We start from the raw sequence: 15,044 nt of genomic DNA, 5'->3' as shown, positions 1-15,044 counted from the left end.
GCAGGCGAGGGGTCCGAGGCTCTGTGTCTCCGGCAAGCGTTCGGATGGTGACCCCACTCTAAAGAGCAAGCCTCTACCGTGGGTGCAGAAACGCCAGTCCACACCTGTCAAAGACGTTTTTGAGACATCTGAACGTTGGGATATTTGTATAAAGGTCTAGATTACCAGCTCCCCTTGTGAAATTTCAAGAAGTGGCCACGCAGGGCTGGCATCCCCACATGGCAACAACAGGCCGGAGCCGAGAGCGGCTGCCCTCAGGGGGGACCCGTGTTTCCCAGCTGCCCCCCTGCAGGCATTTCAGCTTGCAAGGTCGGTGCCTTGCCAGGTGCCTGGGGGTCCTCACTTTATAGATGGATAACTGCAGACCCCGAGCAAAGCTTTTTGCTCAGGGTATCTGCGGTGCTATGCAGCATTCAGACTCCAGCCTCTGGCCGTCGGACCTGTCAGTCTCTTTCCGTATGAGTGAGTGGGAGCGCAGGAAGCAACTTCCGCGACCTAAGCTCACTCGCTGTGCCCTGGGATTGGAAGGGGAACGCGGGAGCCAGTACCCAGAGCCCGGAGGGAAGACTGCCAGGGCCAAATGCAGAAGTGAAAGCATCTGAAGTCCGTGTGGACGGTCAAGGAGAACAACAGAATGTGTCTCTTGTTACTCATTCAGATCGTTTATTAAGAGTGAAAGTCGGGCCATCCCATCTGTGTGATATTGCAACATGAAAAGTCACATACATACTAAGGAGACCCCACAGAATTGAGAGCCTTTCAACAGTACAGAGCCATAGATTACAAAATTAAAATACAAATGATCCCCCAAATTTGGCAGGAAACAAGTACAATATGAGGAGGCCTGGAATGGAAGGGCACTTGCTTTTTGATAAGGCAGTTACAAAATGGAACACAAACTCATACCGCGAGAACATTCCAATGGGCATCACGAACAGCAGACACGTACAACAGGGGTCCCGCACAACCCTCCGTCACTGGCGACCATGTGCTCATGGAGTGAGAGCAACCAAAGGCTTCGTGGCTTAGGACGCAAGCTATATGAAATAACTTAGTGTAGACATTTCTACCTTAAGAAGAGGTCCCACCTGGCCCCAGGTTAGACTCCACCTCAAAATGTCAGATCAACTTTACCCTTCCTAACCTTGAGCTTGGAAATAGTCTGTAATAAAATGAAGGGAATAAAAAGGTACCCCAAAGCACCATGCTTCCCAGGCCATGATCTCAAGTTCACTTGTCCTTCAGTTCAACTTCCTTCAGTAACAGGGACTGGGAGGCCGCTAAATGACAGGGCCTCAGAGCTGTGTCTGAGTCAGGGCCAACTGAATGACACAAGCCCAAAGGGCCACCTGAAAGGCAGAAGTCTGACCAAGAGACCTCAGAGCAAGCCCATCTCATGAGAATTTCGATTCTAGGACACCACTACAGCTCCTGCCAGGACTTCTGAACTCTGGTCTTAAATCATCAGCTAGTTCTGTTCTCCCCTTAACATTCATTTGGCAAAACTCAACTGACTGCTTTCCTAATCATGTCACACAGCCTTGGGTCCAGCAGGTTGGTTCACAGCCCCTGGGAGCCAGGCTGGCCTTGGGAACCTCTCTGCTCAGTGGCAAGGTCTCAAATATCTGAAGGCAGCTTACTTTCAACAGGACTCGAGTCACGTGCAAGTCAGAGAGTGAGAAGAGCTTGGACAGGTCAGGGGGACGGGAGCTTAGTCCAGACAGTGCCCTTTGACTCGGACAGGTCATTCTGAATGTCAGTCTCCTGCCTTTAAAGTGAATGATGGGGCAACAGCAACCCTATACGACTTTCCAGCTCGAAAATATGGCACTTCTTGGACACAGAGACATATGGTGCGCCCCTCCCCCAAGGTCCTAAGCTTTGTTTTCTCCATAAAAACAATGTGTGAAGTACCTGCAGAAATCTCAAGGTACAAGCTCTCAGCAGCCATGGAACCTTTAGACTCCACACAGCAATATTTTACAACCTTCTAGCTAAAACTTTTCTTAAGTGACGTGAGCATCAGTTTTTGTGGGGGCAAGCACGGAACTAGGGCCCCGTCCCTTCTTAGGTTTTTTTTTTTTTTTTAATCAGACTGATAACATCCCCTCCTCCCCTGACCCCCTCCATCGGCTTCAGTGAGAACATGGGAGGAGAACCAGGCTGATGGGGTTTCTGCAACATCCTTCAACAAGGAACTAAATGGACCCATGCGGAGGAGGGGAAGACAGGACACCAAAGTATCTATTGGCTAGCTGCTCCTTTCCAAAAGACAACTGCTGCGCCCTGGCACAGTTCCAGCAATTAGGTCCTTGGCCAAGATGAACTTGTTCCACATGGCCCCCGCTGGGCAGACACTAAGATGGAAATGGCAGAGAACATAGAAAAGCCAGAGGTTTATAGAGATCGAGCAGGCTTCCCCAGGAGGTAGTGAGTTCCCTGTCCTCAGAGGTGTTTAAGCCCAGACTGCTAAAACCCTTGGTGGGACAGTTGTAGGCAGAATGTCAGCACCTGTGGGGAGACTGGATTGATGACTTAAAGACCCTTTCCCAACTTTTGGATCTCACCATTGTAACGACAGAGCCTTCAGGTGACTTCCATGAAGCAAGTTCTCTGGGATCCATGGTCTAGACAGCCTATTTCAACAGACAAGGCCCCCCGAGTAAGCACCCTCTCCTACTTTCTCCCTTCTACCAGGCAGTTGTCCTGCAGGATATTAACCAAAAAGTTCCCACAAAATAAGCAGCTGAAATGCCAAGGTTAGATGCCACATTCCAGCTGCACACAATTATTAGTATCTGTTCTCTGGAAGGCTAGCAGTGAATATTTAGCTATGACAGGAACTTCTAACAACTTGGTGGCTCTAACACGTAAGTGAGATTCCTCGTCATTTTACAGTGCCAATCTTGAAGCCTTTGGTTTCAATCTTTCATGGGATTTGGCTGTGAGCTTTTTCACGCGACGTTGCCAACCTAAGAGTTCGTTTGTTGAAATAAGAAGTTTGTCCATTTGTTTTTTTAAAACCCTAAATCGAAGCAACATGAGTGGCAGGATACTGGCGTTTCCACGTGACCACCTTCAAGGCATGTGAAAGTACCACACCAGGCTGGACCGAGGCAGGAACCGTACTCTTTAAGAAGACAACGTCAGCTCCGGATTTCATATTCCAGTTTTGCCCAGGAGCACCAAGAGGAGAGAAGGCAATGTTGCAACATTACAGGTGGAGAGAAGCGCAAGAGTCCTTGGCAGGTGTATAAAAATGTAGGCAGCCAAGATGAACACTGCTTTCCCCAAACTCCACTGCTTCGGGGCCACTTCTAACAGGCAGAAGTCTCCTGCCCACAGATGAAGCCTTGGGAAACTGCAGAAGAGGCTAAGGCAAGTGGCTTAGTGGTTTGATGAAGGAACAGATTTCTGCACACAAGAAAATCGTAAGTTCGTATAGCTTTGTCTTTTCTCTCATCTGACGTGTTTTCAAAGGTTGAAAAGATACCCACAGCCTCCATTTTCCAAAAGCACCTGTCTTTCGAGGGAAGGGGGCAGGGGAGACTCAAGCGTGCAGAGCACTGGCTGAAGGTGAACACTTCCCCAGGCTTCGCGGTGGAACAAAAGTATTCTTAGACACACGTGAACAGATGGAACCTAACGCCACAGCTTCTCGTACAGAAACGTACTGCTGTCTCTCCCAACTAGCAAACAGACTGCGGCTAAGGAAACAGTGACATGACCTACACGGCGGTAATTTTCACTTCAACATCACAGAGACACATTTTCTCACTGAGAGATGGCCATTTCCAGAAAGCAGGTTACCAACGCCTCCCCCAAACCGTGGCCGGATGAGAACACATTCCCCTTGGCAAAGGGGGCCTGGTGTTTGATGCCTTCAAGACTTTCTAACGCCGTCTCTCGGGAGAAAAACCTACGTAAGCAACAGAACTTTGAGCCTTCTTGATGTCTGCACATCGACATCCTTCAGCTACAAGCAGTGAGGCAGTCTCTACACACTGAATCTGAATGACTAAAAATACTCCGAGAGCACCTTGATGTGCCATCCGCAGCTGGGTGTATTAAAATAAGATCCCTCATAGTCTAGAGTATGTCCTATGTACATTCATTGATACATATTTAACAAGGCTGCAATCTGCTAGGCATGCATTTGGAACCCCGGGGAACGCTTTGCTGCAATGGAACACACTGCATTTTCGTGAGGGGGTGGCCGGTCCCCAGCCCACAGACAGCATGGTCCTCTGCCCCACAGAACCGAGCCTTCAGACACTGCACCGCCCTGCTTAGTGGGGGTTGTGCTCGGACTTCTCTGTGCGGATGCTCAGAGTAAGCTGCTTATGAGACATTAAAACTCTCTGCCAGGCTAGGCCATCCATGGTTCCTTTTATAATTTAAGGCTTAAGAAAGCACTCACAAGTAAAACTGAGTAAGAAAATGATACTTTTGACCACAGTACATGTCAAGATGGTCAGAAATTAGAATCCAAGTCCTTTTCTTCTCTCTTTCCCCACCCCCTATTCACATCCTTTGTCCCTTAACACACTGATTAGAAACTTTTGCAAAAGCATACTTTTGGATATAAAGCTTTGTTTTCAAAGGAGACTTTGGCTCTGATACAATATGATAAAGGAATCTGAGTTTTTGAACTTTAAAAAAAAATCAGGTAATTATTTATACTTAAAAAAAAATTCTTTTTTTTAGCAATCTTTCCCCCCTAAGAGGGAGGCAGACTGCTCACAAAAATGAGTATCAGGTGGCACTGACCTCCGTTGCTCAAACCCATGATTTGCTGGTGACCCCGAGCTCAGGGAGTCAAGGCCAGTGAGACTTTTTATCCCAGAATTGGACTTCTGAGCAGGAATCACATGATCCTTGGCAGCTTTCTTGGTGGTTGTGAACTAAGGATTAGTATTTCTGAAAACACGAGCCCCGAATCACGAAATATCTCCATTTGTCAAAGCATTTCTGGCCTACGAGGATGACTGAAGTCCTACTTCGTAACTTCACCCCGAAGAGTAAAGCACAGAGTGATGTGCAAACAGCTGCGTCTCCTGCGAGGGCCCCTGAATCAGTGTTTCTGGAACCTCCGCGAATATAGCTTGGTACCTGTGACTGCCCTCAAATCCTCTTCTGATGAGAAACCTCCTGTTGGTGCATCAGGATTTCCTCCACACTCTAGAAGTTAAGCGATGAGCCACAGAAATGGCCGGGGTCTCATTAACTAGAGGTGTGGAACAAATGCTACAAGGCTGGCAATTAGCCACACATACTGACTGAGTGCCCACCGTGTGCCGGGCAGGGGCCAGTGAGGGGGACCACTGTCAAACTGATCTGCTGATCAATGACACAGCCGGCCACAAAGCGGGGCATGCCCGTCCCCAGCAGACTTGGGTCTACTCACACTCCCCCAGTTCGTGGCACCCCAGTGCTCGTCCAGGCCCACACCTCACACAAGGCAGACTGCTCGTACAAGGTCAGTACCCAGATATTTTTTATCCCACATTTCCAGTAGAATCGACTTAATGCGTTGTTGAATGCTGCAGTACATCATTTTTAAATCTCTTAGTGATCTTGTTTTTTCAGTCCGGTGGTTGCCTTAAAAGAAAGTCTTTGTATACACATGCTGAACATGAGAATATAATCCTCCTGACCGAAAAGATTTACAGTATTCACCATTCAAACTTTTTTATTTACAATAAAATTTAACAGTCTTTATGGGCTTACACGTGGCCGACTTCACCTGTGCGTTCAGCGTTGTACTTCCTTCCCAATGTACTCGAGCCTCACTCCAGCTGTTTGCCGCCCTCCGATTTCTGGTCCAGTCGACTCTTGTTACTCTTCACCATGTAGATGAAGTAGGCGAGCGTCTCTTTTTCATTCACAGGTATGTTCCTGAAGTGTCGGCTGACAGTCTGCGTGGGGGGAAACCAGAGTCTGTTAAAGCACTGCATACATCAGGGCCACGGGTTCTGAACTGCGCAGAAGAGGGCGCAGGGGTTCCAGAGTTAGAGAGGGGGTTGGGATCGCTGCAGAACTTCCCGCAGTGCTCAGTGCTGCAGAACTCGGAGGCACTTCTCCCCCGGGGGCTTGGCTGATTCGGTTTCCAGCCCTCCAAAAGCAGCACTTGAACCCACAACACTCCCAAGGTGCAGTTCTATTTCAGTGGCAGCCAACTGTACCCGAGGGCATAATCTCAAGGTCACCTCCAAGGAGGAATAGGTGGGGATGGCTCTGCTTGGCCAGCTGCTACCATCGGCAGCTCTCGGGCCCGGGCACCACTGGGCAGAAAAGTGTCTTTTAAAAACTGTGTCAAATGAATAGCCAATTGGAAAGATATAAGTATTTGACCCAAGAATTCATCTAAATACTACATAGCTGCCTCTTGAAAGACACATCACATTCGAAAAATAATTCGTCATTTACTGTGTACTCCCGACACCTGGCTTTGTTTTACAAGTCCTGAGAACGCAGGTCTGCTCTTGCCCCGCCTCATCCCATCCCTTTCAGCAGGGTGAATGCTGGCCAATGGGTAATGTGACCTTAGAGTAGGAAAGAGTTGTGCACTCCTATCTATGTTTTATCTAGATGCTGGGGAAGGAAGTTTAAGAAAAAATGATGGATCAACAAGAAACCCCTAAAGGAAAGACCAAAAACCAATGGGGCTGTCAGCCTTTAAGGAAATTTCTGAATGGATTGAGGGGGCTAGGACAGATCAAGAATCTGAGAATGTGCACTACAGAGTGGTGACCTTTGGATGGTAGCATTGTATTTTTCTTTTTTCCATTTTCCACACTTTTAACAATAGACAGAAAAGCACATTGAGGAAAGAGGGATAAGAGGGAACCTGCACAAAGGCCAACAGGACAGAAGCATCAAACCAGGCTGTCAGTATGTTCAAACAAGGGCCAATAGAGCATTTCTCCCCCTCTGAATGGTATTAAGAGCTCAGGGGAGGAGAAAAATTTCTTGGGATTTATTCATTATAATAAATACTTCCATTACCAACATCAGAGAAGAAGAAATCAAAGGAAAAACTAAAGAAAAAGAATAGCTCCTACAGAACATGGGGTGATTCATCTGACACGCCTGACGTGCAGGAAGGACCGTATTTATACAGAATCTTACGAAACCAGACCCAAACAAATGCACAAACAAAAGCACACTCAGGACTTATACTCAGGAGCCTGGAGATTCCAGGCTCAATTCTGACCCTAATTTGCTGTGTGATTTTAAGCAAGTCTTTTCCTCTCTCATTGCCATGGTTTCTTTTCTAGAAAGAGGGCCTTTCCACGTCTTACAGCTGTGGGATTCTACATTGTGTGAGAGAGGGAACAGGCGGTTACTTGCAGAGCTACGGAGGGCATTAGCGTCAACAGACACCCGTAGCAGCAGGGAGAGCCAAGGTCACCGTCAGCAGCACAATGCTGGCTCTCTCTTTTTGCAGTGCAACTTGTCTACCTACTTCTGCTAACTGGGCCTTATTGAAGCCTGGTCTGGTCTGCAGTTTGTAGTGTCGTTTATAACGCCGTAGGGTGTTCACCTGCAGCTGGAACAGATCAACCTGGAGAGAAGAGGAGAGACACGTTATCCATCACCTGACTAGCCATGGCTCACCGAGAGCACACTACGTGCCCAGCACTACACTAGGAGGGATGGGAGGGGAAGAGGACTACAGAGATGTCTTAGAAATGGTCCACTGAGGACTAATAACTGGCTGGGAGTACAAAAAAAAAAAAAAAAACCAAAAACGAAAAAAACCCAAAACAGTGGAAAAAGAGTTCTAGCTGGGGAGGGGTGGTCCCAAGAGGCTCACGGAGGTGGTGAAGCTTAAGCTAAGGAGAGCAGGGCTTGGAGAGATGGGGAGGAACAGGGCTAGACTAGGGAATGAGAGAGAAGATGAGGAGTACAGAAAGCCAGGAGATGAAGAGACAGACTTGGGTGTCACAGGCAATCATGATGGTTTTAAAAGGTGAGACTGGAGGGTAGCATGTCTTGAAAAGCTGAAGGAGCGACCATAGGTGGCAGGTGGTGATAGTCAGGAAGACTGATGGGGGTGCAGGGGACGGTGCTACAGCAGTGACCGGAAGTGAGCTGCTCAAGTTGAGCTATGGCTGGTGATATCAGAGGGAGACACCAAGCATGGGGAGCAAAGGTAAACCCAGACAGGCATCCTGGAGGAAGACAGGCCCGAGCTTGGTAGCAGACCGGACGGAGGGGCGTGAAAAGGACAGCGGGAGGTACTGCTGTTCCCAGAGTTCTTCCCTAGGCTCAGCCTTCAGGTATCGGAAACCCTGAACAACTCTCCAGAGAAAACTCGAAAGCTACTGTGGCGAATGTACAAATCAGCAGGTTAGGCTGGGGTCTCTGCAGATGACTGGATAACAGAGGGAAAGGACCCCCCCTTTTTTCTAACACAGGAAGAGAGGAAAGCTGCACAGTCATGAAGTATTGAAGGCCCAGAAAGTTGGGCTGCTTTTACCTGCCTCTAAAAGAGATGTTCTTGCTTCAGGCAGGTGGAGAGCACTTAAAAACAAAATGAATGATCAATATGAGGGACCAAAGTCCTTCCTTCTTTTCAAAACATTCCTCAAACCCCTTTTTTTTTTTGTAAAAAGCACTGAAATTGAATACATCCATTTCTTTATGAAATAATAATACTAATGCCGAAGGCAATAAAAAACACTGTAAACCAATGCTAGAAAAAGGGACACAGGGAGGGGCAGAGGGAAAGGACCGTATTTTCAAAGGCTTTCTCCACATCTGCAGACAAAGGCCCGCCTACTCTTTCTATTCCTACGCAGTCATTTCCACTCTGAGTGCTAACAGGCGGTTGCCTTATGAAATATTCATGTGTCAAATATTCAATGTAATGTACAAACGGGTTTTCTTCTGCTGAGTCTTAAGTGAAAACAACTTAGACAGAAAAAAATCCAATGCTCCTTCCTGTAGCCTTGCTCCACAGGCACAAGCACCTTGAAGGTGTGAGGAGCCCGGTCTCATCGTCCAGTGCAACGGTTCTCCGCAAGGGACGGTTTTGCGCCCAGAGGACATCCTCTCATGTCTGGAGGCATTGTTTTGGTGGTCACTACGGTGGTGACTGGCCTCTAATGGGTAGAACGCAGGGCTGCTGCTCAACGCCCAGAGAGGCATGGGGCAGCCCCCACGACAAAGACTTCTCTGGCCCCCACTATCAACAGTGCCAGGGTTGAGAAACCCTGGGCCCTTAGAACTGACTTTGGAATGGCTCCTGGGGAACCAGCCTGGACCGGGGACCGGAGCTGATACGAACTGATAACGTACACCTTCATTTTGCAGATCAGAAAACAGGGCAACTTCCCCCAATCTATACAAGCTGTTTCCAACTCTAAAGGCAAAAAAAAGTTTTAAAGAACTTGACATTGTGGTTATATTCAAGAATGTATCAGGGGCTTCCTGAGGAAAGGCAGTGCGGCCTAGTGGAAAGGGCAGTGGCCGGAGGCCCCGAACCCTATGTGTGACCTCGGGTCTCTGTGCCTGTCTGTGAAACGATGGGGCAGTGAGACCAGTTGATTTCTAAGTTTTCAGCTCTCAGATTCGATATGACCATGATTCTATGATTCGCTTTTCAAATAAACCACAGCAAAACAAAGGAGGCTAAAATTATTTCTTAATCTACAAAAGCGGACCAGGCCAGAGATAAGGATCACATTAGAATCCATTCTTCCAGCTTTCCCACACGGACTTCTTTGACTTTTACCTCAGGAATGTCAGTGTCGTGCTCAGGAGAATCTCCGCCATCGTCACTTGTCTTCCTCTTCCTTTTATTTCGTACACTCTGGATGAAATTTTTGTGGAAGTCACAGATATACAGGTGCCTTACCTGATGGGAAGCAAATTAAAGTGAGACTTGCCAATTCCATGGGAACAGCAACAGGTGTCTATCGAACTACGGGGCTTCTCTCCTTTGCAAGGCATTGAAGAGACAGAAGGAAGAACACGGAGGCCCTAATTTTCCAGAAGTGTACTGTTGAGTCGTACAACAAGAAGCCCACAAAGGGACACAAACACTACCATCACACTGGGCAACAGCTCATAAACAGTCCCCCCTGAAGGCTAGAGACAGTAAGTGGTAGGGGCTCAGCAAAGGGAGAGACGCCTGGGGCTGGGATAGTCGGTGTAGAGGCCCCTGACTAAAGAGGAGGATGTATGGGTCGACAGGAAGCATTCCAAATCGGAAGACGAGCCAAGACGTGAGAGTTTCAAAGACGGATGACAAGGAGATTCAGGGGTTGGGGACATGAGACTAGCTTAAACTTTCCTTTGGACAAGACAGAGTCCCCCAAGGTTTTTGAAGCAGGGAGTGCTGTGCCCTATGGGAGTTACGAATTTACAAGGGGCTGGAAGGCGAGGTCCCAGGGAGGAGGAGAGAAGGGACCGTGGTAAGGGCAGACAGGACTTCCTATTTTTACATCGACAACAGCTACTACTGTAGGGCGACGTCTCCCTGACAAACTTTATTCCTGTGTATCAGAACTACACTTCTTGCATCACCACACATCTGGTCCACAGAAAGCGGAAAGAGACGCTGAAACCCTCTCCCAGAAACCGCACGGAAGAAGCTGGATGCTACTGTGACTTTCTACCGCAGGCTGGAGGCATAAGAGGAAGAGAAGGCTGCAGCAGCTGCGAGGTGAACGTGTTTTTATTTAAGAATGTAAGTACCAGGGGTGGCTGGAGGAGCCACTCAAAGCCCTGACAGAAACGAAGTGCCTGTGTACATGACTTGGGGTCGTGGACACTGGAACCGATGCTACACAAATGTTCTTGAGAGACTTCCGACTTTGAATTTATTCCTTTAATTCTTAAAGACAAAAGTCAGCTGATAGGAAGCCAGCATCAATTAATTCAGACCTTTGCATGGAGAAAATAACGAAAATTGCTTTTTAGGCAGATGAATTAGCACTTCCATGGGGCTGGACTGGTGAGTCAGAGCACTTCTCAGTTTATACTGTGGCTGTGTAGACAGCAGGCATTCTCTAAGTGCACTTGCACCAGCACACGTGGTCCCTCCCGTCTGAGAGCAGCTTAGGCCAGCAAAAGCCACCGTTTACATATGGTCACAAATTTGAGTAGCCTTGCCGGCGTCCACTCTGCCAAAGGACTTTTGGACACAGCCTGTGTCACCGTCCCAACGAATCCCTCCTCGTTGATGTACAGACCACAGGACCTGCTTTTACCAGGGAAGAAAGCACGCTCACACCATACTATCCCTCCCAGATGGGAAGCTGACCCTCACGTTAGCTCGTTCCACACGTAAACTCTGAGATGAGGCAGCTCCCCAGTTTGCAGAGGGACACAGTTGGTAGGAGAACAGGCAGAAGAGGTGGTTTCCTGAAGCTGTGCCTGGGAGGTTTCCGGTCGGGACACTAGAATAATGGAATTCTGGATGGAAGAGAACTTAGCAATCACCACTGTAACCCCACTGGCCCCAATCTCATTTTCTACGGAGATAAACGGAAGCCACACAGATGGGGTTATGATCTGGCCAAGGTCACCCAGGCCTCCTGACCCCTTGCACACGCCCTTTCCTACCCCAGCATTTTCTTTATACTATTCTCAACTTCCACTTTTCTCCAGAATAAAGCAGAAATATGTCAATTGGAGGAATGTTTGAAAGCATGTTATATATTAATAACTCCTAGAGCACGGCCAATGTCTACATGAAACGAGTTTAAGCGGCCTGAGTTGGATTTCTGGTGCTATTATTTTAAAAGGTTCTCTGCGAGGCCCTTTTACAAGATAAAGAGTCATTATTTCTCCTTAACCATTTTCAAGCACATCCTGGTTTTCAGAAATTTCAGAGCTCAGTGGCCTTTGGGGGCCCAAGGTGGAGGAAGGAGGGTGGGGGCAGAGGCGCCAGGGTTTTTCTTTTCTGTTTCACTTTCTGCAACAGCTAAAAATTCTTGTAACACGGTGGTTACTTAGAATTGAATTCCTGCTCAAGCTTGTGAGAATGAAGCAGAATCCCCTTCAGAAATAATGATTCTGTACCACTACCCTGAAACAAATTGTGAGTGATTCCACCTTGAAAAACTACTCCTCTAGAAGCATTACTTTTGGGGAACGCCAGTGGCAGGCTCATGCTGCCTCTCTTGCAGGCGGTGCGTGTGAAGCCACCAGCATAGCTCCACACAGGTTTTCCAGCAGGCTCGCTGGGTAAACGGAGCCCCAGGGCCAGCAGCACAATTGCTCAGATGTCACGGCATCTAAGGATTGAAAAGAACTGGAAATTTTCTTTTCTTTTCTTTTCTTTTCTTTTCTTTTCTTTTCTTTTCTTTCTTTCTTTCTTTCTTCCTTCCTTCCTTCCTTCCTTCCTTCCTTCCTTCCTTCCTTCCTTCCTTCCTTCCTTTCTTTCTTTCTTTCTTTCTTTCTTTCTTTCTTTCTTCCCGCCCCGCCCCTCCCTTTCCCTTCCCTTCCTTCCTTCCTTCCTTCCTTCCTTCCTTCCTTCCTTCCTTTCTTTTTTTTAGGACTGAAAAATAAGCTGCTCAAGCAAAGGCTCCCAGCCTCCTACACAAAAGGTAGGCAGTGTTTCCAAGAGGACGAATTCACTGCTGCTTAGAATTAGGTATTTCACAGCAACACGTATCCTAATCTGGAGCTCCTTAGTGTCTAGCCCGTAGTTTGCTCTCTGATGAATTCCTTTCATTCATTCGTTGATAGAGATTTGTAGTAAGAAAGCTATTAACTCACCTCCAGCCATTTTTAAAAACAGCATGTTTCAAGAGTGGCAAATGTACTGCAACTGTTAACGTAAAAAAATAAACTGGGGGTGGGAGGGAAGAGCCTGGAAGAAGGGGTGGGAAGATTTTTTTATTTATTAAGACTTCATCAAGGCTTATGCATGGGGCTTGGAAGTAAGTCAGGTAATGGGTTTAAGAAATCAACCAGTCTCTTAGTCACTGTGTGACTTCGGCACTGTCACTTATCTCCGGGCCTCAGTTTCAACTGTAAGATCTGAAGCAGAAAAGTGCATGTCCTTTCAGTTTAACAAGCAGTCTCTAATTTCTCCCAACAGTGGAATTTTGGTCCTAAAAGAAAATGGATGTTAACCACCTGAGCTTTTAGCTGGTCTACCTGAACATTAAATACCTTCTTAACTCCTTTCCAATTCCTAATCACAAGACAGCCACTTAAGGCTTGCAGCAACAGATGTCAAGCTAAAAAGTTCTTAATTGGTTGACAATAGGCACATCTTTAGAATTGTTAACTAGAAGTGGTGAAATCACACAGGAAAAGTTTTCCTATAATTAGGCACAAAACACAGGGCGATTCTATTCAAATTTAAAGCCCCCTCCCCAACGCCTCTCTAAAGAAGCTACCCCTAAGAAAATTGATTTTCTTCCTCCCTGTCACTTGGACTGCAAAGAGCCTCCTCCCAAGACCTGGTCTTGGCCTTATTTCTGCCACATCCTTGAAATCCCATTTCTCCACAGCTGCATCTGAAGCAGCGAGCTCGGTGACCCTCTGCAGAAGCCGAGGCCGCGGCAGGGATGGGGGGGGGTGGTGGCAAGTAACTGCCACCTTTCCTTTTCTGAAGGAATAACAGGGTTCCGAGAAGGAGAGAGAAGTTGAAGAAGAGCCGAGTCCCTTCATCACCCCCTCCCCAACACTTGCTCCTTCGTGGGCCAACAGAATGAACCCAGGTCTCCGGGCACCAATATCTAAACCAATACAACAAGCCCTAAACTGTTGTCACATCTTCCCAGGCAGGAAAGGTCCTCGGAAGCCCCCCTCCCCCAGCCCCCAACCTCCCGGATTTGGGCAGCATCCCAGTCCGAGCCTGTCTGCGCTGAAGCGGCCTTTGAAATCCCGAGTGCAACTCCCCAGTTTGCAGATAAAGGGCGGCGAGGCCCAGGGCGGGGAGGGCCCCGGGGTCCGGCCCGCAGCCAGGGACAGCGGCCGGAGGGCGGCGGCGCGCGGAGACCCGGCAGGGGGCAGCGGGCAGGGGCGGGGGCGGACTCACGCTCTTGTCGATGTCCAGCTTGAGTTTCTTCTGCGAGATGCTCTTCTGGACCCTCTTGCTGAAGGAGGCGTTGCCCGCGGGCCGGACGCAGCGCTCGCCGTCCTCGATGAGGCAGCAGCTCTGGCCGTAGCCCGGGGCGGCGGCGGGGGCGGCGGGGGGCCCTTCGCGGCTGTCTTCCTCCGTGCTAAAGCCGTTCATCTCCCCGCCCCGGGCCAGCCCCTCTGCGGGAGGATCCCCTGTAGGCCACTCCGCGGCCGCGCGCCCCGCGGGGCAGGTCGCCGAGGCCCCCGCACCCGAGGGTCCCGGAGTCCGTCTCCAGACCAGGCGCTGCCCTGCCCCGTGCCCGGGAAGCCGGGCTCCGTTCCGCCGCGCTCCGGCTCCTTCGGCCCCCGGCCCCCGGAAAGCCCCTTCCTCCCCGCTCGAGGCCCCGGGGTCGGCTCCCGCGGCTCGCAGGGCCCCGCCGGGGGTCACCCGGAGGCGCCTTCTGCCGGGGGCCCAGAACCGTTACCCTTCGGCGGGGGCGTCAGGGAGGGCGTCCCAGGAAGCAGCCGCTCCCCGGGGACTCCAGGCCCAGCTTGCCAGGGGGTTTCGAGGGCCCCCGCCGGCTCCCGCCTTCTTTCGGCTGCGGGGCAAACTCGCCTCCGGGCAGCTACCCCGGGGTGGCGCGGCCTCCCCGCGCGGGGCCCGGCCTCGAACCCGCGGCGCCCGGGCCCCGGGGCGCCTCCGGCTCGCCCCACCCCTGCAGCCGCTCGGCTGCGCCCCGAGTCCCGCGGCAGCCCCTGGGCCGCCCGGCCGCCGCCCGCCCAACGCTCCGCACCACAACAGTTCGCTCCCCCGCCCTCCGCGGGACAGCGGAAGTCCCGCCTCCGCGCGGCCATTGGCAGCGTTCGCTCTCTGGGCGGGGCCGCTGCCGCCGCTGGCGTGCCCCATTGGGCGCTTCCGCCGCCAGTCCCCGGCGCCTGGCTACTTCCTGGACTCTGCTGGGATGGGTTCAAAGTAGAGAAAGTGGAAGAGGGAAGAGTTACCCGGGTGCGGG

General features: G+C 50.0%; 1 protein-coding gene across 1 annotated transcript; it reads right to left on the bottom strand.

Annotated features, from left to right (window-relative positions):
- Positions 1-646: 646 nt before the first annotated feature.
- On the bottom strand, positions 647-14,783 carry SAP30L (SAP30 like). Its single transcript, XM_026510838.4, has 4 exons — positions 14,009-14,783; positions 9,743-9,865; positions 7,469-7,567; positions 647-5,918 (listed from the first exon to the last, which is right to left on the bottom strand). The coding sequence occupies exons 1-4, from the start codon at positions 14,204-14,206 to the stop codon at positions 5,790-5,792; spliced, it is 549 nt and encodes a 182-aa protein (XP_026366623.1). The 5' UTR covers positions 14,207-14,783; the 3' UTR covers positions 647-5,789.
- Positions 14,784-15,044: the final 261 nt, after the last annotated feature.

The sequence above is a fragment of the Ursus arctos genome, unplaced genomic scaffold (genome assembly GCF_023065955.2).
Source record: "Ursus arctos isolate Adak ecotype North America unplaced genomic scaffold, UrsArc2.0 scaffold_15, whole genome shotgun sequence".
Classification (NCBI taxonomy): Eukaryota; Metazoa; Chordata; class Mammalia; order Carnivora; family Ursidae; genus Ursus; species Ursus arctos.
The sequence above is the reverse complement of the archived record's forward strand: the minus strand, read 5'-3'. Positions and strand labels throughout refer to the sequence as shown.